This window comes from Odocoileus virginianus, chromosome 34 (genome assembly GCF_023699985.2).
Source record: "Odocoileus virginianus isolate 20LAN1187 ecotype Illinois chromosome 34, Ovbor_1.2, whole genome shotgun sequence".
Taxonomy (NCBI): Eukaryota; Metazoa; Chordata; class Mammalia; order Artiodactyla; family Cervidae; genus Odocoileus; species Odocoileus virginianus.
Window position 1 is genome coordinate 26239227 of NC_069707.1, and position 24911 is coordinate 26264137.

Consider the following 24911-nt stretch of genomic DNA (forward strand, 5'->3'; position numbering starts at 1 on the left):
ACGTACTTCAAATATTAGCATCCTGAGAATCATGTTTTTCTGGGACACAAAAACATCTCCAGGGACCTACTGAGTAATACAAAGGAAATGAACAGGAAACACTAATTTTCTCTCTAATTTGGGATCTTGCCCCCGGATGGGGTGAGTCCAGATGGTCAGTGACAAGCAGGACCAGGAGGCTGATTAGCCACATCATACTCAGGATACAGGCACACAGCCTTCCAATTCTATCAGACCTCTGCAACTATACCTGTCATCTCACCTGTCACTCTAACAGAAGAGCGAGATGAGCTAGAAATCGGTCTTTTTACTTAAAACCTAAAATTCTCCTCCTTAAAAATGTCAAAGTATGATTAAATAAACTAATATAATTGAAATCACTTTGAGATGACAAAGTGTCATTTTAATGCTTCATCTTAAAACATCATTGTTATAGTATTTCTCCTCACATTGTCATCTAGCAAGGATGGAACATGATTGGATACTAATATAAGGACTCTCAACATTTTAGGTTTGTTTCCATTAAAAATACTTTTTTCCTTTAATACTTTCTACTTACAGACTTGAATTTCTTTTAAACTAAATTTCTTTCTACAGCATCATATTCAAAACCCTAGTATAAACAAAATAGTTTTTAACAAAGAGAAAGCTAATGTAATAAAAATATCTCAAGTTTAAACAATTTCTTAGTAGAAATTTAGGCTTTAGATACAGCAAACAAAAAAAAATCAGTTCTTTTTTTTTTTTTTTTCATATTAATGTTTTATGTTTTTAAACACTGGCTGCCAGATCACATGTTAGTAACTTGGACTTGACTCAGGAAGGAGACCAGGGCATTTGTTCTGGCTCTTTCATTGATAAGCTCATTAATTTTAGATTTCAATTTCACCTCTCTGGGCTTCATCTTTCCCACTTGTTTTTCTGAGGAATAAAATAATTTGACCAGATAATCTCTAATGTTTCACTCAACTCCATAATTTTCTAAAAATTAGAAAATAGCTGAAGTTAAAAGTTAGAAATAGTTGAAGTTAAACATGAACTCTTCATTTCTATAAAATTAATTTCTGAGATATTCTGGATTGCCGCTGGAGATATCCTATTCTAAAATAATAACAAGTGTTTATTCAGAGTACTTTTTGCAATTTTAAAAAATTTTAATCTCAATTATTAGAGACAGACTTTTTCTTAGAATAAAAAAAAAAAAACCACCAGTTTTGAAGAGGAATCATCTCCTCATTAACATTCCCAGAAGATAATATATACAAGAAGCCGATTACATTTACATTTTTTCCCAGGAATGCTCATTTTAAACAATCTGCTCAAGTTAAGAGCAAAAAGCTCAAGTGGGCTCTGATGACAGAGAGAAGATAAATTCAGCTTCTTCACTGCCACAGTCTTTTATTTCACAAAGAGAAACATGTACCCCGAGTCTCAAGGTGCGTAATTAACTGCCAGTAATTTTTCTTAATTTTGAATTTACTTCAGTGCTTGTTAATACATCACAATATTTTTATATAAAATTGTTCAATCTGTGATGTTTAGAACACGATTTTAAAAGAAAAGTGAGTTTTAAAATAATGACTAACATGATGACCGAAACCACAAGGAAAAAAAAACCTCTCTTTAAACTTTGGAGGGAAACAGGCAAAAACATAAAGAGTTTAATTTATATAAATAAAAGTTCAAGTGGACCAAGCCAGCCCTTCCTAATGTTTCAGTAGGAAGCAGCCCTGGCGGGGGAGGGGAACACACAGAAGATGTGGGACGCTCATCATGCGATGACAGAGTCACTGGCAAGACTGGGGTGAACGTGTGGGATCCGAGAGGCTCACCGTGTTCTCCTGCCTTTGTCGTAACTGTAAAGTCAAATCACTCAGCATTTGACTGAGAGTTGCCCGCACAGCAGTGTTTATACTACGCTGGTGACAGCTACATATGTATGTTTCAATGCACACCTGGTGAAGAAAGAAGACAGCAACATACACACTCTGTAGATACCAGTTCATTACCAACATGCTCTGGAAGTAATCGGAGGGGATGTTAAATCCCTCTTAAACAGAAAGTCAGCCTGATTTAGGGCTAGTTATCAATGAGTGCTATTAAATATTTTAAGTCCCTGGGAATTTGTTTTTAATCATAGAGGAAAAGTAATCTTTCCCTAAAGACAGTCACTCTTCGAAGCTTACCATTCTGAGCATCACAGAAGAATGCAAATGAGTAATTTTTAGATATGCCAAACAGTTCTATCCAAAACAAACTCAGGTGGCTGGAAATTAGGAAAAGTTCTCTCCGTGGCAAAATAGGAACAGAATTTATTAACTCCTGAGTTGAGGAAAAGGGTTAATGAACCCCTTTCTCCTCTATGAACAAGGTTGACTTTGGATTAACTCTCTGTGCTCTTTTGGAAACCTGATAAAGGTGGGACACGTCAGCTGTGTTACTCGGCAGTATGACTTAGAGTAAAAATGTCCCCCCGATTACTAAGCTGCATCTGAATTTAGAAAACTGTGAACAAACTATAAAAACCTGGTGAGAAGTTTCCTTGGGAAGCTCTTGTCACTGATTCCGTATACCCACTGAGGGAACTCTGCCAGCTCAGCTCATGGAGCTGTTACAGAATATTGGTTCCTACACAGTTGAAACCTGGGGCTCCAAAGCCAAGGGGACCCTGCACCCACAGAGACGGCTCTTATCTGTTTGCTCCTAAGCTGACATTTGAGAGCTACGGACTGGCCTCTGGACTGCAGCAAGGAGTCCTGCGAAAGATAAATGCCTGCCGGTGCCCTGTCTCTGTTCCCTGTCCTAGATTCTGCTAAGCAAACATAAAGCCAGTTGTGATCCACTAGGGCCTTGCAAGTCTGAATGTCTAGTTGAACATTAGACAACTCCCTGAAGGCTGCAGCGTGGAGAAGTCCCAATTTGGGGGGAGAAGAAAATCCCTCATTTGATGCTAACGATGTTAAATGGCACGGCTTTTCAGATTTTATTGCCTCTAATTCTTTTAGAAGCTTTAGGAATGGGCATTGACAATAAATGCATGCTTTAAAAATTTTCCCACTTTTTCCTCTCCATAACCTATGTCATCCTTTTCATTTCCCAAGCATACTTAGTCCCCCTAAAAGGAAACAGGGGGGGCTTCCCTGGTGGCTCAGTGGTAAAGAATCTGCCTGCCAATGCAGGAGACACGGGTTCAATTCCTGATCTGGGAAGATCCCACATGTCGCAGAGCAGCTACGCCTGTGTACCAAAACTATTAAGCCTGTGCTCTAGAGCCTGGGACCTGCAACTAGTGAAGCCGGAGCACCCTAGAGCCCAGGCTCCACAAGAGAAACCACTGCAAGGAGAAGCCTGTGCCCCACAACTAGAGAGAAGCCTGAGCCGCAACAAAGACCCAGCACAGCCAAAAATAAAGCTTAAAAAAAGGAAAGGAAAGGGGGGGGGTTTAATATACCTCGATTATTTTTCTAGGAGTAACTTCAAGTCTACAATGAAAATAATAGGGTTCTCACCCAAAGTGAAAGTGAAGTTGCTCAGTTGTGTCCAACTCTTGGCGACCCCATGGACTGTAGCCTACCAGGCTCCTCTGTCCATGGGATTCTCCAGGCAAGAATACTGGAGTGGGTTGCCATTTCCTCCTCCAGGGATGGCAAGTTTACTTTGATGGCTGATAGCTGAGATGGGAGAGAAACTCAATGTGCTGTTGGCTACTGCTTAAGCTAGACCTTTCTGCTAGGCCTCATTATTAACAATCTGTTTGTAAAATTAACTAGGTAAGAGTAAATATTTCCTAGCAGTTTAATTTACCTTCTATTGAATGCTTAATATTCCAAATGAGCCGTGAAAACTCAAAAATGTATTTGGAAGTTGGCTTAGATTAAGTTAAAAAATAAGAGCAAGTTCCAAAATATATATTTGTCAAGTTACCATTTTAGGGTATATTAGTTTATTAGTATATTAGTATATTAGTTTCAAGCTCTTTTTCTCAATCATGGATTATAATGTACCTGAAAGTAGAATTTATATGTACTTAGAAAAAAGTGTTTTAATCTTGAAAGACCTTTACTTTTGCATGTGATGAAATAGTTTAAAAATTGTGAAAATACATCTGAGTGTGATATTTCACTATGATGAAACCAAATTCTCCACAGTGTAATTAGGCATACTCATATTATTTATACCTTAAGATCTAACAGTTTTCTTTAAATCTTATTCTCTCCCAAGAAGTCTTTATAACTGTTGATCTTTAAGCTCTCTAAGCTCTGACATTATAAATTTAAGGGGGAATTTTAAGCTTAGAAGCATTAAAAATGAGATTAACTATATGGAGAGCTGAACTACGTACTTAATATAAACATGATTTTCCTGAATATGGAGAGCCATTTATAGCCTTCTTTAAAAAACTATCAGTCCCTTTAGACCCAAGAAAGAATGCATGCATGAAGAATTGGATCTGAAGAAACACAAACAGTGCTGTCAATAGATGAATTTCATAAATATATTTCTATGACTTTTTAATGTTACCACCATTTCTAATGTTTAGGTGTTGTTATTACACATACAAAACGGGACATGACTTACTGCAAGAGGCATTTTATATAGGGAAAGGTAGGCATGTTTAGTCTGCTTTGAAAAAAGATTAAGGAGCTCATTCTACTAATGTTGTGAATATAAATACTGAATATGACAAAGGGTGTCCTTTTAAACTTAAAAATGATCATGTAACTGATAATATCACTTTCTTCAGGTACTCAGAAAGAGATGCTTTATCAGCTATCCTGACATCCTCTAAAGAAAAGTTTCTTAAACTTGTTGTATTAATAATAAATTGGTAAATCAGTAAGGTCTGCAGAATTAGGTTTTCCATAATAAACCTGACCACTGTAATTCAAGGCCAATGATTTTTCACTTTGTGAATGTCTTTCTTTCCCTACCTCAGGACAGGGCTAAGATGAGCACATTGAATCAGAGAAGCTCAGAGAACACCATGTCCAAAATCAGGCTGAGTTTCTGGGAAGGGACACGTCAATTTCTTTTCATATCTCCAATATCAGTTCTATCTCCCCAAGCCCTTTGCTTTTGTGGTGCAGAACTGACACCTCAGAAGCCTCAGTTCTGCACCTCGACCAGAGGCTCAAAGGGCAAGTCAAATACCTTGTGAAAAGCCACCGGCCCTGGACTGTCAGGGAAGGCGCGAAGACACAGGGCAGTGAGGAGTGTCCTAAGGGACATTTTGATCATTTCATGCATTTGTGGACATCCAGCTTTATGGCATGCGAAACACAACTGAGGGGGAAAACACACATCGTTAATGATGCAAAACAGACCCCAAAGCAGAAGGAAAAAGAACAAGGAAACACAAGTCTGCAAGCCATACATAAGCAATGCAAATTTTAGATTATCAAGTCAGTAGACTGATAAATAACAGTACTAGGTTACAGCCACGGTGGAATCACTATTATTAAACATGAAGCAGCATGGTGGAAGGTACCAGATAGTCAATACACATTCACCAAAGGGATGATACATTTAAAGAAGCTGCCACAGTAGAAGTTTGCTTAGCTTTACAACGTGCATATGACCTTCACTTTACTGAACTGTGCTTTTACCTTCTCTTTCCTATCTGAATGGGGTTAGCAGCATAGCTTTGTTAAAACAGTGCATGGTATTGACTGTTAGTCAAGAGCAGAGCTGGTATGTTCTGATTGGAAAATTTTTATGGAGATGACAGTTTATGGTAATTAAGAAATAGACAGGGTCAGAGATTAAGTAAGCTACAAAAAAGCACAAATGTCTCTTATGTGAATATTTGCTGATCACAGTAGGATCAACAGAAATTTTGATTATTACTGTAAGTCTAAACTCTACATTGCATCATGGTAACAGCAGTAACAGGTGGGTATGTGACAGGAGGCACCTCATCAAATGCAAGCACACAGGCATACGCACATACACACACACAAACAGAGCAAACTGAAGTTGCTTTATTATTATTAAGAAATAGCTATGTAAGTAAATCTAGTCTCATGCTTAGGTAGGGAAAGTTGCTGGTTTTCCTTTTGGATTTCAACTTACATGGAAATTCTTAAAGTGCCCAGGGTTATACAAAAAAGTGACTACGACTTTGTTTTTCCTCCTTTATGTTCTTCTTGGTTTCAGCTGGCATATTAAAATAGCTTAGGACACCATAACCCATCAATTCCTGCACCTTTTTGGGCAGAGCCTTCTGCTTCATCTACAGAAGGTCTACCAAACTAGCCTCTGTCCATGAAACAACCCAAAATGAAGCAGAGGGGACCCCTGCATTGCTCCATGTGTTTTAACTCTGGATAAGTTGTTCAAGAGCCGTGCAAGTCAGAGGTTAAAGGAAAGTGCTGAATTTCTTGCAAAGGACTAGTTTGCTCAAAGCCCATCTCTGGCAGTAAGTAACCAAAGAACAGACACCCCACAGGAGTCAAACCAGAGTCAGCAAAGAGACTGGCCCATGAGGAAGGAAGGAGTTTCTGGAAGGAAAAGTGGAGAAGCTCATTAGAATGGGGTTTCCTCACTCCAGTAGCCTCAGCTGGTTTAAAGCAATGGGCCAGCTCCCTTGGCTGATTTTTTTTGCCAGGAGGTGGGGCTACCCCTCCCAGTCCTAAAGGGAACATGACAAATAAGATGCTTCCAAGATAAAAAGTACACAGGTGACCTGGTCCATCTTCCTGGATTGTATCTGGAGACCTTCAGCTCCTAAACTGTAAAACATCTTATTCGAGGTATGGCTCAGAAATAATGCTATCATTGTGTAGAGTTAAAAGAAAAGAATAACTAGAATCACTGAATATTTAATGAGAAGTCAGCCCAATTAAAAAAATTCTTTAGTGATACCTAGAACCATTATATCAGAACCTTTGGCAACAGGTCTTGATTTTCAGTGTTTTTTAAGTTCCCTGGGGGTAACAAGTGGAACTGTGTTAAACTTCCTATCCTCTGACGGTAATCAAATGCTCAGAAAAAATAAACTGAGTATCAATGTGTAAAGATACCCAAACAAGTGGCATATGCCTAATAATCACTTTAATCTACGGTCACAAAAAAAGTAAAATGCATCAGTACTTCTGCTTCACATGTAAAACCACCATACAGCCATTCTCTAAATGCCTTGGTAAAGTGGATAAGAATTTCAAGAATTTCAGTTGGACTCTGTGGGAGAAGGCGAGGGTGGGATGTTTCGAGAGAACAGCATCGAAACATGTATATTATCTAGGGTGAAACAGATCACCGGCCCAGGTTGGGTGCATGAGACAAGTGCTCGGACCTGGTGCACTGGGAAGACCCAGAGGGATCGGGCGGAGAGGGAGGTGGGAGGGGAGATCGGGATGGGGAACACATGTAAATCCATGGCTGATTCATGTCAATGTATGACAAAACCCACTACAATATTGTAAAGTAATTAGCCTCCAACTAATAAAAAAAATAAATTAAAAAAAAAAAGAATTTCAGTTGGTTCCTACATTAATATGGCAAGATTTCACTAACATTTCTAAGACTGAGGGTATCTAGGAGGCAATATAGCATAGTGATTAATGGCACATATTTGAAATATAAAAGCCTGGATTTGAATATCTAAAATTTTTTCAATACTGTTTTCTATTTATGAACAAATCAACATAAAACAAGTCCAGACGGCTGTGGAGGGAGCTGTGCTGCTGACCTGCTTACAAAGAAAGCATGTGGACAGTGGAGTGGGTGAAATCAGACTTCAGCCCGGAGACCCCTTTCTCCCACCCACCTTAGGGTCTTCCTGACCTAAAGTCACTGGGTAAGCAAACTGACCTCCCTTTCTTTGGGATTCTTTATATAGTTGGGTTATGGTAAAGATCAAAAGAGGATGTGTGGGAAATACTACTTACTGACATGCCCTAGGAGCGCAACCATCAGTAGTTACCATTATTAACTACTGTTTTGGAATTAAGGGATGGAGGATGGATGGAATGAAAACAGGGGATTCCTGAAAGTAAAATCTTAAAGAGAAAAAAAAAAAAAGAAAAGGTCTTTGAGAAAGACTTAGCTTGAGCTTGATAACATGCTATAGGATCAAAGATTAGGAGTTTTCCATGACTAAGCTCAAACCAGCAAATAAATATTTACAAATGAGGCTTTCTCATGTAGAAAAATCCCACAAAGCAGCCTTTACCAGGCATGAGAATATGCTCCAATCTTACCAATGAAACAATAATCTCATTAACCATCTTCAATTCAGCTTCACAGAGCTTCAGGCTATGGCACCACCTCTTCCCTTAACCCTAAGGCCCTGGCGATTTTTACTCTGACAATTTTTCCTATATTAAGGTAACTGAATCAGAACACTCAACACATCTGCTAACTTGAACATAATAGTAAGAGAAATAATAAGGGTCTCGCTTTCATCCAATAAAAGAATTTTGTATCCATATGGAGTTTTAGTAATGATCATTCATGAAATTAAACAGAAAACATGTTGGCTGTTTCATAGCTGTCCAATTCTAAATTCATTTCATATTTCTTATTTCTCTTGCATCACAGAACACCCTATTCTGAAAAACTGTCATCACTGCCATTTAATTAAGCAAGTTAAAGTTAGACACACAAATGAAGGCTGCCCTCTTATTTACATTTTCAGCGCTTAATGATCCTTTTATAGTTTCAGCAGTACCTTAGGAAAACAGCATCATTTTTCATACTTAAGTACACATTTCATTTCCTGATCGACAGGTTCCAGGGTAAGCAAAGTTCTTGAGTAAGTAGTCAGTGCAGACCAGAGTAAGAAAAAAGAATGTGTGAATTCTTCCCCCAATATTTCCACAGGTGATTTAAATGATTTTTTTAAGGTGTTTTTATAAATTGTTTCCCTAGCTATATCTAAAGTGACAATAGGAGAAAAGATTTTTTTAAGTGAAAGACTTATTTTTATAAGAAATTCAACTACAATCAAGAAAGTTTACAAGAGCTAAGTGGCAGTTTTAGGCTGAAATGTCCTGCTTTAAAAATAGAGATGCAGATTTTTCAAAGGCTAAATTAGCAGGTGGAAAGCATGTGAGAGTCCACAAAATCACTGGGTCTCACTATGTCTACAGAATACCGTTATTTTTGTGGCAGTCTCCTTTGTAGTTCATTCTTCTTGTAGATGAAAAATTATTTCTTAAGCATTTCCATGGTGAAACAACAAAGGGCTGTAAGTTATTTTGCCAATTTGAGGAAATACACAACAAAGGCAAAGTAAGAAAAATATTTATTCCTATCAGGTGTATCTGAAGTAAACAATGATTTCAAATAATTCTACTACTATCCTTTCTTAAATTATGCAAGCATCATTCACTTAACAATCTACAATCTGTAACTACTGATCCATAAACTTGAGAAATGGAATATTTCCTGCCATCAGGGAACAAGGATGTCACAGTGACTGGCAACTGCAGTCACCACGGATGATGACCTGGTGAACCCTGGGGTATTCTCTCGAATACCTGCCATTTCACAGCCGTCAAACTGCAGTCACTCCCCACGGTGAGCCCTAAGGAAACTCAGGATGTGGAAACACAGGATACTGGCCCCAGATAGGTGAGGCAGTTATCAGATGAATGAATTCAGTGAGCCTAGACTCTAGCATCTTCACATACCTAGAAGAGCTCTAAATTCCTTAACTTGACATATCTGGTTCCTTAAACTAACAACAATCTTTTGATGTTCCCGACTACCTGCCCTTTGCTGCAAACTCCTATATATCTGAGCCGCTCCCCTCACCTCCTCAGAGCAATTTCCCAGAGCTATCTGAGATTTTGTGTCCCAGGCTACAGTCCTCATTCTGCCCCAAATAATACTTAATTCCCAACTCTCACATTGTGCACATTTTTTTTCAACAAGCTTATATTTATAAGTTGTTCTTAGGCTTTTCATATAAATAGATCTATTCCATATTTGTCTTATGCCAGATTATATAAATATGGATTGGGGTAGGAGGCATATTTTTACAAGTTAACAGTGGACCTTATTGGTGAAAACATACACTCAGAAGGAACAGAGGCAGATTAAATCATTAAAAGCATTTAAGAAATATGCTTGATATATATCAGGCAATGACAAATGGGAAGGAGAAAATGTGGACAGGGTTTAGCAGAACATGAAGAAAGACAAGGGAAATTAGAAGAATCAAAATCCTGCACTTACAAGGTGGCCACCATTAAGAGGATGTTATTGCTGGTGGGAGTCCCTACTTCATGGGGGTGGCTCGATTCACCATGGCAGAGAGGTATGACAGCTCTCACCTAGCTCTTAGCAGGACACTATCTTTAGACCTCATTTTAATGAGACTATGCCAATATTCACTTATGGCAGTGATTCTCAAAGTTTAATACACTTATGAATCACATGGGATATCTTATTACAAGGCAGATTCTTATTCAGAGGTCTGGGTTGGGGTTCAAGGATCTGCATTTCTAATAAGCTCCCAGGCATCTGCCAAGTTGATCACACTCAAGGTTGTAGAGCCTCACAACTCCTTTCAATATGGTTTTACATCACGGCTTGTTGGAGAGAACAGTAACTATCAGAGCAGTGATTCTCAACTTGACTTCTACAGTAGAATCAGCCAGTGAAAGTGAAAAAAGTGCAAATGTTAGTCACTCAGTCGTTTCTGACTCTTTGCAACCCCATGGAGCCTGCCAGGCTTCTCTGTCCATGGGATTCTCCAGGCAAGAATAGTGGAGTGGGGTGCCATTCCTTCCCAGGGATCAGTACACCCAGGTCCCTTCAAGATCAAAACACTCAGAATTCCTAAGGTGATCCTAGGCATCTTATTTTCACTAATACTTCCCAGGAGATTCAAATATGTAGGCTTTGAGGAAAACCACCAACATAAAAGTAGGGCCTCCAATGTTATGTAACTGTAAGTAGCCCATACTTAAGAGAATTCATTTTGGGAGGCTAAAGAGAAGTCAAAATTTAATCAAGGAACTACTGAAAATAAGCAGCCTTGTTTAGGAACCTATGCAACCTTGTGGAAGCCTGTCTCTTGTTCTGATGTTCAGTCATCGTTTGTAGTGAACTTAGGCACAGTATTCCCTTCATAAAAAGATCTATTTTAAAGATAAAAGGCAAGCTCAATGCTGTGTCTGCAGAATGCTCACCCCAGGAATGGTCTGGATGAAGGGAGAGGCAGCCCCTTGGAGGATTACCACCAATTTCCATGAGGCAAGCATTCAGGGTCCCTGTAAGTGGCTCTTCCATGACCAGACCATATATAGGGTGTGTGTGTGTGTGTGTGTGTGTGCCATATATAGGGGTGTGTGTGTGTGTGTGTGTGTGTGTGTGTGTGTAGGGTGTAGAGACTGAAAGCTCAGTCTTGCTTCCTGGTCCTATCACTTCCTAGCTGTGTGGCTTGGAAAGTCGGTGGATCTCTTCCATGACCAGACCATATATAGGGTGTGTGTGTGTGAGTGTGTGTGTGTGTGCACGCCATATATAGGGGTGTGTGTGTGTGTATATACAGGGTGTAGAGACTGAAAGCTCAGTCTTGCTTCCTGGTCTTATCACTTCCTAGCTGTGTGGCTTGGAAAGTCAGTGGATCTCTCTCTGTGCCAGCTGCCTTATCTGTAAAACATGGATAATCAATAGCTCCTGCTTCACAGTACTGTTGTGCAGTTTATATGATTTAATACAGAGAAAATTCTTAGAATGGTGCCCCGCAGAGAGTAAGCACTAAATATGTATTAAAGGCAGCCATGTGACACTTTGAGTATAAGCACTTGTCTCTCTTTATCTTTGGCTATGCTGGGTCTTCACTGCTATCTGGGCTTTCTCTAGTTGCGGCAAGTGGGGATTACCTCGTAGTTGCAGTGCACGGGCTTTCTCATTGCAGTGGCTTCTTCTCTTGTTGCAGAGCATGCTCTAGGGCAGTCAGGATTCAGCAGCTGTGGCATGTGGGCTCCGTAGTTGCGGCTCTCAGGCTCTAGAGCAGAGGCTCAATAGTTGTGGGCTTAACTGCTCTGTAGCACATGGGATCTTCCCGGACCTGGGATCGAACCTGTGTCTCCTGCCCTGGCAGGCGGATTCTTTACTCCTGAGACACCAGGGAAGCCCCCTGTAGTTATCTCTTGTCACTACAAGTGACGTTATGTTTTCAAGCCTCCTCAGAATGATCAGTTCTGAGAGGTAATGGCCACAGCAAGCAGTGAATCCAGAACTCTTAGCTAATACCTGATGGAAGTACACTGAGTTGCAGCCAAGTCTGGGGGATAAAAGATCCACTGTTCTCAGCAGGAGAACAGTTTCCAGGGTGTTTGCATTATGGGCTTTTGATTGGGGCTGCCGGATTGAGTGAGGCCCTGGCACTGGCACCTGCCTGCTCGTGGTGCTCCTGGATCACTGCCTCTCTCGGCAGACCAGCGTGCAGACGTCCTCCCCCAGGGGCTGGCCAACTGCAAGAGCTGGAGTCCTACTCCCCTGAACTGGGTGTCCAGGCTGGGTCCAGGCTAACACAGAGGAGCTATTCTGCACACTGCCATTTCTCAAAAGCACTTTGAAGTGGTGATAATTATGGTCCTTACAAAGCAGTCTCCATCCCCCTGCTGATGCTGGACAATCTGCCCTGTGTCCAGTCACCAGACAGGAGTTGGGCATCGAAGTTAGGCCTGGGGGAACCTGCAGTCTCAGCTATTAAGGTCTGTCATGGGCAGGGAGGTGGTAGGACCTTCTGGTGGGTCTGTACCTGAGGCACAACCTAAAAACATCCTCTGGAATCCTGCACACTGTCAAGGGAGGGCCCCCACTATCAAATACCGGATGAAAAGTTTCTTTTTATGATTCCTTACCAAGTCCTTCCTTCAGAGAAATACAGTCCCAAGCCCCCATCCTGAACGAGAAGTCAAAGCTAGCACTGGAAGTAAGGCATTTTTCTGCAAAGGTCTGACCCTTTGGGACCTTCAAGCTGATGTTCTGCTGGAAACTCTTCCAACTGGGGGATCTCAGTAGGCTGCAGGTAGGACAAGAAGGTGGAGGAAGTCAGCTTGCTACTGGGGTCTCAGGCAGCTAGCCTTGTCGATGACCCATCCATTTAGGGTCCTGGCCGGATCACCATTATTTAGCAGAAGCCTGGATGTCACCAATCTGCTGTTCCAGAAAAGCAGGAGCTAACCTTAACCCAGTGTTTACTACGTGGCCGCCTGCACTGGAAGTTTTTTACATGGGTTCTATTTTTCTTGTCTAACTGGCACAACCACACACTGCGAGATAGCGAGACAGGTGCTGTTAGCGTTGCTTTTACACAGAGAACACACACAAACCCAGGGAGGTATCCAAGGCAACCCTGCTGGGAGGTAGGAGAGCCAGGATTTATATCCAAACATAGTGAGTCTCTGGAGCCCACGCTCTCACCACCACGCTCAATGCCTTTATCTGTATATTGCTCTTGGGTTGAGATTTTTTTTCTTTACAGGTTCTTAGAGAGACCACCCTGTGTGTATGTGTGTGTTTGAGACCACTGTGTTTTGATGTTTCATTCTATCTAGAAAGGCCTGCTGATTTTCTACTCTGGCTTCCGGATCCCCACTGAGAACACCCTTGACTTGGGTGGCCCATGGCAATGGGTGAGTCTGCTGTTTGGGAATTGTTGGGCTGGCCAAAAAGTTAATTTGGTCAGTGAATCCATTGTTCAATAAAGTTCTTGCTGAAAATGAAATCTGTGTCCTTTATTTTCACATAAACCCCAATGAACTTTTTGACCACAACGAGAAACATAACAAATCCTTTCAGATTCTCATTCAAAAACCCTGTGAGGGTGATAAAGGCACCCTCCCTCTCAAAGGGAGCCTGGGAACCCCTGGCGGCCTGCCCAGTCCTGAGGGTCCTACAACAGCCTGTCTTCCTTCCCTACCTCCCTCCTCGGCAGCGGATGGGCTGGGCAGTGAGTAACACACTGCATTTCCTGTCTTGTCCTTCATACAGCAAAGAACCAACAAGCATCCTACACGCCAATCCCGGTTCTTGCTCTGATCAAACACTATATTTGTCATTTTAAAAGCAAACCAGCGTGGGGTATCTAAAATAGTTACACTCCTAGGAACAGAGAGTAGGACGGTGATTGCTGGGGGGCCAGGGGGAAGGGGAGATGGACAGTTACTCCTCAATGTGTATAAAGTCTCAGTTATCCACGATGAGCAAGTCCTAGAGCTCTGCTATCCAACACTGCATTGTGGTTAATGGTACTGAGTTGTACACCTCAAAGTATGTTAAGATCTCATGTTAACGGTTCTTACTACAGCTATTTTTTTAAAAAAAACCCAAACCTACAAACGATAAGATCACTCCCTGGGTATCTCTTAAAATTCAACTAAAAATACTAACAGCTATTCTATTCATTTAGTTATATAGAGTGAAACATACAAATATGCTAATGAAAAATATTCTTTCTACCTACCTAAATACACATTTGAGAACTCATTTATATTATAGTGAGGGGTCAGCTCTCTATTTTTCTTTTGACTGACATGTAAAATGTTCTACCTGCTCAAAAATAATTTTCTCAATTTCAGTCAATGCCACACAATACCACTACAGATCACGTATCAGTCATAAATCCTACTCATGATAATGTTCGTTATGTATGAGGAGGGATATATTAATCAGCATGATTGTTGCAATTACTTCACAATGTATATGCATAGAGAAACATTGAACATTTTGCAGATTATGCCTCAATGATGAGAAAAAGAGGAAAAAAAGAAAACATGTCCAAAGTGCTAAGCGTCTACCTGGTACACTCAGTAAGTGATAATCATTACAGTTTAAAAAAATACCCATGACTGCTGAGAGCTAGGTTTTCTTTTTCTGCATAATTTCAGAATTCAGAATATCATTGGCTCATTGAGGTCTGCACGTGTACTCTTGTCAAAACATATAAATCCTGAAGATATCCTTTTCAAGAGGTGGAAGGAAATTTATTTTAAGCACGCCTTTGGAATGATGCCGTGTCCAAAAGCCAAAGTCATAAGCCAGACATTCAGGAAGCAAAGCTTTCTGTTGGACACACTCTTGGGAGTGCTGAAGGTACACATTACTCTAAGCTGCAATACAGATAGAAAAGAGAAGGCTCCCCAATGATCGTTATAAAATGCGTTCATCAGAGTTTAGGAGACGGGGATGCAGCTGAATCAATAAACATCATCCCTAAATCTCATGCTTGTTTTTTTAAAACCGATTTTTTAAAAAGATCAAATCCTCTTCAATTAATCTTAGGAGAAATAGTGAGTGTAATACCTAGGTATAGCAGCGTCAGGAGAACCAGTACTGTTATTTCCATGGTGAAAGCCTCAAGTCAAGCAAACCAGAGCATGCAGAGCACTGACGGAGTGGCCCACATAGCCTGCTTCCCACAGATCAACTCCTTAGTGAAAATTCCCCACAGTAATGATCAATCAGAGAAGGGCTCACCCCACTGCCGCAGCTCAGCTCCACCCCGCATTTCTCCCCGGTGCAGGTAAAGCAGCTGGGAGCAGACAGAGGGTCGAGGGGAGGGAGTACTTACCTCCGCGATCTTCAGCACTGCACTACCATTCAGGTCAAAGGTTGGAGTGTAGGTGATGCACAGTAAAACCTTTAACAGCCCGAAGGAGGGGAGGAAGAAAAAGATAAAGGGTTAGAATTCTAAACTTCCATTTCACATGCCACGCATGCAGTCTTGTTTTATGACTTTTTTGCTCTTTGTTTTATTTCATATGTTTGTTTCTATTCCACTCACTGTTCTCTAATTAGTGGTCACACATCGCCCAATAAAATAAAGACTAATAAAGTAAAGGCTGAAAACTTCTCCCCAAGGAAAGAACCATTCTGACTGGCCAGAGATGGCTTTCCTCATCAACTCCAGGAGGTCTGTCTAGTAATAAAGAAAATCAGGCTCAGGGCTAGGTCCTGAACATGAATTCCCTAAATTGATTTTCTAGTGTCATTACTATTGTCCTCATTTTACTGGTAAGGAAACTGAAGCTCAGAACCATTAAATAAGCTGCCCAAAGTCACACAGGCACCAGCTGGAGAGCTGAATCTGAACCCAAGTAATCTGACTGCGTGCCCTGCCCGACTACGTAATACTGTCTCATATCTTTCTAGACTCAAGCATCACTATATTTTTCTGTTCCCGTCACCTTCTCAGATCCACACAGGATTAGACAGTCTTCTATGGGCACTTTCTTCTTTCTTTCTTTGCCTCCCTCAGAACACTACCTGGGGCTTATTTATTAGTTCCCCTATTCTCCAAGTTACATAGACAGTGAGTTGATGACATTTACAAGATCTTTAAGGACCATTAAAAATTCCACTTTCTACTTGTAGAGCTATTAGGGACTAGATCAATAAAAGCTCAGGGCATTTTAAGAACTGCTTCTAATTTTGTAGATAAGAGGCCAGCCCCTCCCCTGCCCATTTGGCTTCTGATGGTACACATTATCTGGCTGGTGGTCCCAGACAAGAAACTGCTGGTGTCTGCTCCTCCATCCCCAAACCCTACTACCATGTGTGGTCTGCAGCTTGGCTAGTCAGTGGCAGCCCCAGAGGAGGTTTGTCATCTGGTTCTCCCTAACTCATGAAAGAGCAACGAAGCCTGGCATATTTGCCTAGATCAGGACACACTGCTCATCAGCACATCAAGAAGCACAACTGTCCCATGGAACAAAGAACCTCTCCTAATCTCTCCGTCTTAGTTACTAGCCAGGCCAGCCCCAGGAAGAGTCACACCTTGAGAGAAAGCAAATAGGTGTATAATTAAAGAAGGAAAAAGGGAATTCTTGCCAATTTTACTCACAAGGTTAGATAACTTCACTGTGGGTCTGCTCCTCCATCTTTTGCTCCTTAAAGCACCTGATAGCCGAGAGTCAACTCGAGATAAAAAGCATCTGAAAGCCACACTTGGCTGAGAAAGAGGCATTGTGGGAAATACTACCCCGTGGCCTCATGGGAAAAGGCTTTCTTCTGTGTGATGACTATCTTTTGGGGGTCGGGGTCTGGTATGCAAGAAGGGATGAAAGCTGAGGACAGCAATGCCACCAGGTCCTAATTTGGCCCGGGGAGAGGCCACGTCTTCTGGTGTCTCTGTACGTGACGGTACCCCCGCCTGATGCCCTCCCGTCCTCCACCCCTCCCATGCTTGTTCCCCACGTGGGTCATCTGGTGGCTTCTTTGCAGTCTCTGCTCAAATGTCACCCCCTCAGGCATGTGCCGCCCCCCCCCCCCCCCGAACACACTCTCTGCAATGCCCTCTTGCACACCTCCTTGTTTCACTTGCTTCAGAGCAAGCACCAGTTTCATAAATTACTGGTTATAATCTTTCCATCAGACTATAACATCCACTGGGTTCTCAAGGCTTTCTCATAGCAGGCTTTCTTACTACGATTTCTTGCTGCCTTGAATGGCTTCTCTTTCTTGAGATATTTCTTTTTTCTATGCCATGTTTCATGGCGGGTAAGTAGGGGGTATGAGAGAGTGCCTGGTGGAAGTGGTGGTCTGGGGAGGTAAATTGGCCCATCTGGGCTCTTGGCTTTTTAACTATTTATAATGGAATATTACTTAGACATAAAAAGAATGAAATAATGACATCTGCAACATGGATGAACCTACAGACCATCATATTGAGTGAAGTTAAGGCAGAGAAAGATAAATATATGATATCACTTATACATAGAATCTAAAGAAATGTTAGAAATGAATCTATTTACAAAACAGAAGCTGAATCACAGATGTTGAAAATAAATTTGTGGTTACTGAGGGAAGAGAGGGGGAAGGGATATATTGGGAGACTGGGACTGACATATATATATACACACTACTATATATAGAATAGATAATTTATTTAATAAGGACCAACCGAATAGCACAGGGAACTCTATTCAATGTTCTGTAATGACTTATATGGGAACAGAATCTAAAAAATAGTGGATGTGGATGTATAACTGGCTCACTGTGCGATACAACAGACACAACACTGTAAATCACTATACTCCAATAAAAAAATTAAGAAACAGAAAATAATGTTATTCATAGGACCAACAATCAACTTCCTGCCTTCCATTGCTCTGTGCATTCAGACAAGGTGCACAAGGGTAGATCTGGAAAGAAGTTTTCAAAAACCAACCCAGTTTTCTGAGAGCAGGAGCTGCTTTTTACAACAGTGGCTGGAGGAAGTGGGAGCAGAGTCTATGGTAAGGTCTTCGGGATGCTCACTGAGTTGGCATATTTGCTAATCAAGCTGATCGGGTGAACAAGGAGACTGGACTCTCTCTGCCACAGAGAAGCCAGCAAGTGTAGAGGGAGGCCCTTTGAAACAGTCTGAAGGAAGCTGAGGACCCCTGCACCCAGTCAAGGCTGATCCTGTTCAAAAGATCTTTGGAAAAAGGCTCTTCACACCTAATGTCTGGCCACTAAAAACCAAAGACTCACTGAATTCTATGCAAAAACTAAAAACAAGAAAAATAATGAAAGTGAAGCACGTTAATGAAGCTGGCTCCTTAAGCTCATGCAGCCTGCTTTGCTGGAAGCCAGAGCAGGTTTTAACCCCAGGGCTGATGGTGCCCCTGACCCCCATGACATAGAGACAAGACATGTAAAGAGTTTCAGTGTCAGCAAGGATGATGCAGCAGACAGAAGTGACTTGTTGAAAATGATATGTGGAGAAACCCAATGCCTGCAAGCACTAATTCACTGGATTCAAACACAGACTGGGCATAGGAAATTTAGGGCAACAGCAAATTAATTTAAACTGTCTGCCTTCCACTGCATAATGAAAGGGTAAGTAGTTTAGATTCATATTCTGAGCACGTTGGCCTCAAGGCAAACAGGAGCACCTAAATATTGAGGGCAATTCCGTTAAAAATACATCCCTCACAGGGTCATTAAAGCATATTGACTACATTATCACTGAACAGCAGGAACTTGAGTGATAGGCGGTGTCTTGCAATCTAGCTTGCTGGTACTGCCTCCATAAAGAAGCCAAGGGGATGCGGAAAGCAGGCGGGGGAAAACCTTCCACAAAAAGGGAAAGATCCTTACAAAGGCTAATAAAAATCCCAATAATTAAAAAACGATAATTGAATGGCTACTATGTACAAGAAACAATTCTTCAAATAAAAATGTGCATAGAAACACTGGAGAAAAAAGATTAGACTGGAAAGGAGAATGAGAAGCTGATTTATTGCAAGCCCTGGGCACGAGTGATAAGAATCTGGAAATGTAGCCACATGAGGAATAGAGAGAGAAGTGGACTGGTAATGTTGACAAGTACAAGATCACAGGTATGTGCCTCTGATCAGGAAAACCCTGGATTAATTCTCTCCCAAGAGCACCTTATCATCAAGATTAAAGTTTTTCCATCAGGCTCATACGGCCTTGTGATTGTAATCATAACAGAGCAGGGGCTGAGATGTCAGGGTTAAAACATAAGTGTTTTAGTAACATGATTGTGGCATGTGATTTAATATTTAATTGCTGTGACTTTGCCTATGTCCTCTAGCTCTTTATCTTTAAAATTCCCATCCTACCTCATAAGAATATTTAGAGGAAAAATTAATTAAATGACTTTTTTTTAAAGAGTACATTGAATATATGTATCTCCATGATGTTTTCTCATAGAGTCTCCATTTGATGGAACTCGTGGCAGCCATTTCAATGTAAATTACATACATTGTAAGTAAAAAAAAAAAAAAAAAAATCAAATCATCCACATTCAAAATCATAAATCTTTCCTACTATATATCACTGCCCCCATTCCTACAGTCCAAAGCCCTCACTGTCTGATCCAGCTCCACTTCCTCTCTCCTTAGTGTTTTCTTTCAGGTCCCAAATCAATTCAAGGAATATTCGCCAACGTTCTAACTGCTTTGGGGTCACAATACAAAGCAAGCACCATTGTTACCATAAAAAAAACTCACAACCTATTGGGCAAATGAATGCTTGTACAACTATACCTCATGGCTGACTTAGTAAGTGCTACTGCAACCATGAGGTATATAATAGTTTTGAAGGTTAGAAGACATCTCAGCTTTGGAGAACAGAATCACATATGAGATCATGTGAGCAAAGCACTGATACAGGAGAGAAAAGGGAGGGACAGATGTACCAAGCAAAGGAAATGGTGAGAATAAAGGAATGAGGTGTGAAGACAGAGGCTGGAGATGATGCCAAAAGGTTAGTAGGAACCTTATTACACATCAACCTAAATGCCCCTTTTAAGTGTTTTGCACATATTATTTTAGTGCTGGTCAGGACAACAAATCACAACTAAAACTAGATGTACTGAGGGAAACTGGAAATCGGGGTGATAAAGCAGACAATATGACACAGATGAATTAAAGACAGATCCTAGTCATTCCAATGGCAATGAACTGACTGGAGTGCATTTGATGAAGGAATGCAGGGAATTCACAAAAAGAAGGCAATGGTCACTCATACATGACAATCTGGGTGCCATCCAACCACTGTTCTACCCACTGACTCTCTTCTGATTCTAGTCAATCTGGTTGAAATCTCTCATATTCCCCTATATTTCATAAAGCTTTATATACTAATGAAGTAACATGCTTTAGAGAAGATAAACCTTGTTCAAGAATCCATCACATAAAACATTACAGATGTGATCATCCCAGAATGGGTAGAAAGCACAAAAGGCTTATTCCATAGCATTTATCTGCAGACGTTTAGATACACCACTTAAAATCTGCATGCCCTGTGCATCTCCCACTAGTACAAGCTCCTTAGTAGTGAGGTCTGACTCTCTGATGCCCATCATGATGACAGCACCATGTAGGGCTCTGGGAGGTGTGGGGAGTTCCAGTCTACACCCAATCCCTCCTGCGCACTGTCCACAGGAGTAATCAACCTCAGGGAGTTTCAGCGGGACTTGCATCTGTGTGCCTACTCATTACTGTAAAACATGTCGAGAGTGTGATAAGACAGCTTGGCGGCACAGAAGGAAATTGTTCTGAGAATCCAAACGTCAGATCCAGGTGGTGTGACTGGCAAAATCCAGGTGGTGTGACTGTGACAGCTTGTGCAACCACATAGCTAATAATACTAGAGTCTCAGATGACCTGGTTAGGGCAATGAGAATTTAGAGAGCCCCCATTCAGGATGTCCAGCTATTTGGCAGGACCCCAGGCAGGACAGGGAGAAAATCACCTCTACAAACTAGAGGGCATCTATGATGAGACTTATAGAACACCTGTCACTCTCTGCTCTGAGAAATTATTATTATTATTATTATTTTGCATTCAACATAGTGACGGGTAACATGTACCATTTCTGGGTCCAAGAGCTCATTTCTGTTAAAGTTGTATAAGAGTCCTCTACAGGACCATTTCCAGGGGATGCAGGAGTAAAGAAATGATTCTTAAAGTTACTGGATAGCAACTGCATGCCACTTCACCTCTACCTTGGGCTGCCATTCTTTCATCACATAAATACTCACTGAGGTTGATGGATGGTCAGATACAGTATTAGGTGTTGGGTGCACAGGAGTAAATTTAAAGAAGATATCTTGGTGATCCCTGAGCTCCATAAAGCTAACATCTGGTTCTGAAGACAGTAACAAAATAAGGAATTACAATAAATTGTGATGAGTTGTTATGACTGGGAAAATACACTGTATTGTGAAAAGCATTATCAGGGTCTAACAATATAGTACACTTGTAATGCTATACTCATCTTTAATGGAACTCTAAATTTAATATGTTGTAATCAACAACCTCAGATACGCAGAAGATACCACCCTAATGGCAGAAAGCAAAGAGAAACTAAAGAGCCTCTTGATGAAGAAGAAAGAGGATAATGAAAAAGCTGGCTTAAAACTCAACATTTAAAAACTAAGATCATGGCCTCCAGTCCCATCACTTCATGGCAAACAGATGGGAAGCAAATGGAAATAGTGGCAGATTTTATTTTCTTGGGCTCCAAAATCACTGCTGACAGTGACTGCAGCCATGAAATAAAAGATACTTGCTCCTTGGAAGAAAAGCTATGACAAATCTAGACAATGTATTAAAAAGCAGAGACATCACTTTGCTTACAAAGGTTGGAATAGTCAAAACTATAGTTTTTCCAGTAGTCATGTATGGTTGTGAGAGCTGGACCATAAAGAAGGCTGAGCACTGAAGAACTGATGCTTTTGAACTGTGGTGTTGGAGAAGACTCTTGAGAGTCCCTTGGACTGCAAGGAGATCCAACCAGTCCATCCTAAAGGAGATCAGTCCTGAATATTCATTGGAAGGACTGATGCTGAAGCTCCAGTACTTTGGCCACCTGATGTGAAGAGCTGACTCACCGGAAAGGACTCTGATGCTGGGAAAGATTGAGGGCAAGAGGAGAAGAAAGCAACAGAGGATGAAATGGTTGGTTGGATAGATAGCATCATTGACTTAATGGACATGGGTGTGAGCAAACTCCAGGAGACAGTAAAGGACACAGAAGCCTGGCACCTGGCAGTCCATGAGGTTGCAAAGAATCGGACATGACTTAGCAACTGAACAACAACAACGCATGTAATTAAGGAATGAAAAACAGGGAGGAAGACAAGGAGACCATCAAGAAGTGAGCTTATTCAGGAAAGTCAACCTACTAAGGCACACCAGAACAGGTAGGCATGCTGAGTGAACAAGGGATCTTCTTTCCCTCTTTCTTAAGCCATTAAAACATACATAAGTGCTTAATTTATACATATATACTTTGAGGTGATGGTAGTTTCACTTTTCCAAATATCAGATGTTATTTATAAGTCAAACCAAGTAACCTACTGTAGCTCAAAAAAGTAACTCAGAATTTGAGTGCAGCCCACAGAGGCCTTATCCTTCCCTCGCTTGGAGAGAACTCTGGAAACCCTTGATGCCAGGCACATTTCAAACCCCAGCTCTGGTTCTGGCTGAAAATTTAGCTGTGTTACTTAATGTACATTGCCTTCTGACTCTCATGTATATTGGCTTCAAAATTCATACACTTAAACATATTTGCATAATTCCTTTTCTTGAGAAACAGCCCAGTTCTTTTTTTTTAATCTGTCAAATTCAGCAAAAACAAAGGTGGAAAATTCAGTGACAAGGACAGGAATACTGACATCAAATGCCTTTCTCTTGGGTACAGGGCTTATCCACCTCCTAGGAATGTAGCCTGATGAGTATGAACTGCTTAGAAGTGTACCCCAGCCATGAATAGAAACAAAAATTTTTTCCCCTCACAGTCCACATACAAACAACAAAGCAGGCTCAGTCTTCTGCGGAAAGCAGAAGGCAGAATACACATCTTCAGAGTGAGCGGGGTCAGGTACCACAAAAGTCAACAGAGAATTTTAGAGGACATCTTCTTATCATCTGAATTTAAAATGTGGATGCCAAAGATACGCATTTTCTTTTCGTATCTTGATCAAAGCTGCTCAGCCTCAGCACTATTGACATGCTGGGACTGTCCTGTGTATTGGTGGCTGTTTAGCAGCATCACTGGCCCTCATTCTCCAGATGGCGGTGACTCTCTCTTCCCTAATTGTGACACCAAAAATGTCTCCAGACGTGGTCAAATATCCCCTGGGAGACAAAATGCTCCCCTGCTGGGAACCACTCTTAGGTCACTGATACCCATGCCTTGTGGATGCAACTGAGAATTCCTACATCACTCTGCTCCAAAAGCCTCAGATCTAGAATGCGGAACTTTCAGAGAGGACCTAGGCTGAGCCACTAAGCCTTCACTGGGCTTCAGAGATCCTGGATTGAAGAGAACAATGGAGGGGCTGAGCCCTGACCCCAGTCTTTTTTCCCACTTTTCTAAGCGTTTTATCTTTATATATATATATATATATATGTATGTATATATATATATTTTAAATTTGAAGTGTAGTTGACTTACAATGCTTCAGGGGCACAGCAACCCCAATCTTTATTTTGATCCAAAGACAATGAATCAAATTATTTTAGTGTGTGGAAATTCTACCACTTACAACTTAAATTGATTTTTTGGATTGGCCAAAAAGTTCATTTGGGTTTTTCTGCACCATCTTATGGAAAATCCTGAATGGACATTTTGGCCAACCCTTTAGGCTGAGGTGGCAAGTAATTACAGAAATCACTTTCTGGCTCAATTTACCCCAATTCTGGCAAATAGCTATCCTGAGAGTTTTTGTCTTTTTTTAGTCAATGGATTTTTCTAGAGCTCATGACTTCCCAGTTTGGAAAACAGTGCAAATTACTAATTGGTTTATGATCAGTCTTGAGTTCTTTTTGGTCTTTATTTGTTGCCACAAGTTTAATATTTATTATATACATCAGATGGGCCCTTTGCACCTAATTCTAGGGCATACTATACCAGTGATATCCAAATGTAAATACTAAATTATGATGAACTTAGCTAATTTGCTTGAACAAATAATCAAACCATTCTTATTCTTACCTTCTCTTCTAAACTCTCTTCCTTGGCCACCACATAACTCTTAGCTTGCTCCTTGGAAGGAAAGCTATGACAAACCTAGACAGTGTATTAAAAAGCAGAGACATCACTTTGATGTCAAAGGTCCATATAGTCAAAGTTATGGTTTTTCCAGTAGTCATGTATGGATGTGAGAGTTAGACCATAAACAAAGCTGAGCATGAAAGAATTGATGCTTTCAAACTGTGTTGCTGGAGAAGATTCTTGAGAGTCCTTTCATCAGCAAGGAGAGATCAAAGCAGTCAATGCTAAAGGAAACCAACCCTGAATATTCCCTGGAAGGACAGCTGCTGAAACTTCAATACTTTGGCTACCTGATGCAAAGAGCTGACTCACTGGAAAAGACCCTGAGGCTGGGAAAGACTGAAGACAAAAGAAGTAGAGGGCAGCAGAGGATGAGATAGGTAGACAGCATCACTGACTCAAAGGACATGAATTTGAGCAAACTCCGGGGA

At 41.0% G+C, this 24911-nt stretch overlaps 1 protein-coding gene across 3 annotated transcripts in view; it reads right to left on the bottom strand.

Moving 5' to 3' along the window:
• The window catches only part of ARFGEF3 (ARFGEF family member 3), a 176741-nt gene that overhangs the window by 91107 nt on the left and 60723 nt on the right, over positions 1-24911 (bottom strand). Inside the window, exons 5-7 of one of the 3 annotated variants that reach the window (XM_070461543.1) lie at positions 15536-15604; positions 5152-5283; positions 1833-1955 (exon numbers count right to left, since the gene is read on the bottom strand). In XM_070461543.1, the coding sequence (XP_070317644.1) occupies positions 1833-1955; positions 5152-5283; positions 15536-15604 (324 nt within the window). The remainder of the gene's footprint in view (positions 1-1832; positions 1956-5151; positions 5284-15535; positions 15605-24911) is intronic. The other 2 variants (XM_070461544.1, XM_070461545.1) reach the window with 2 other exon arrangements.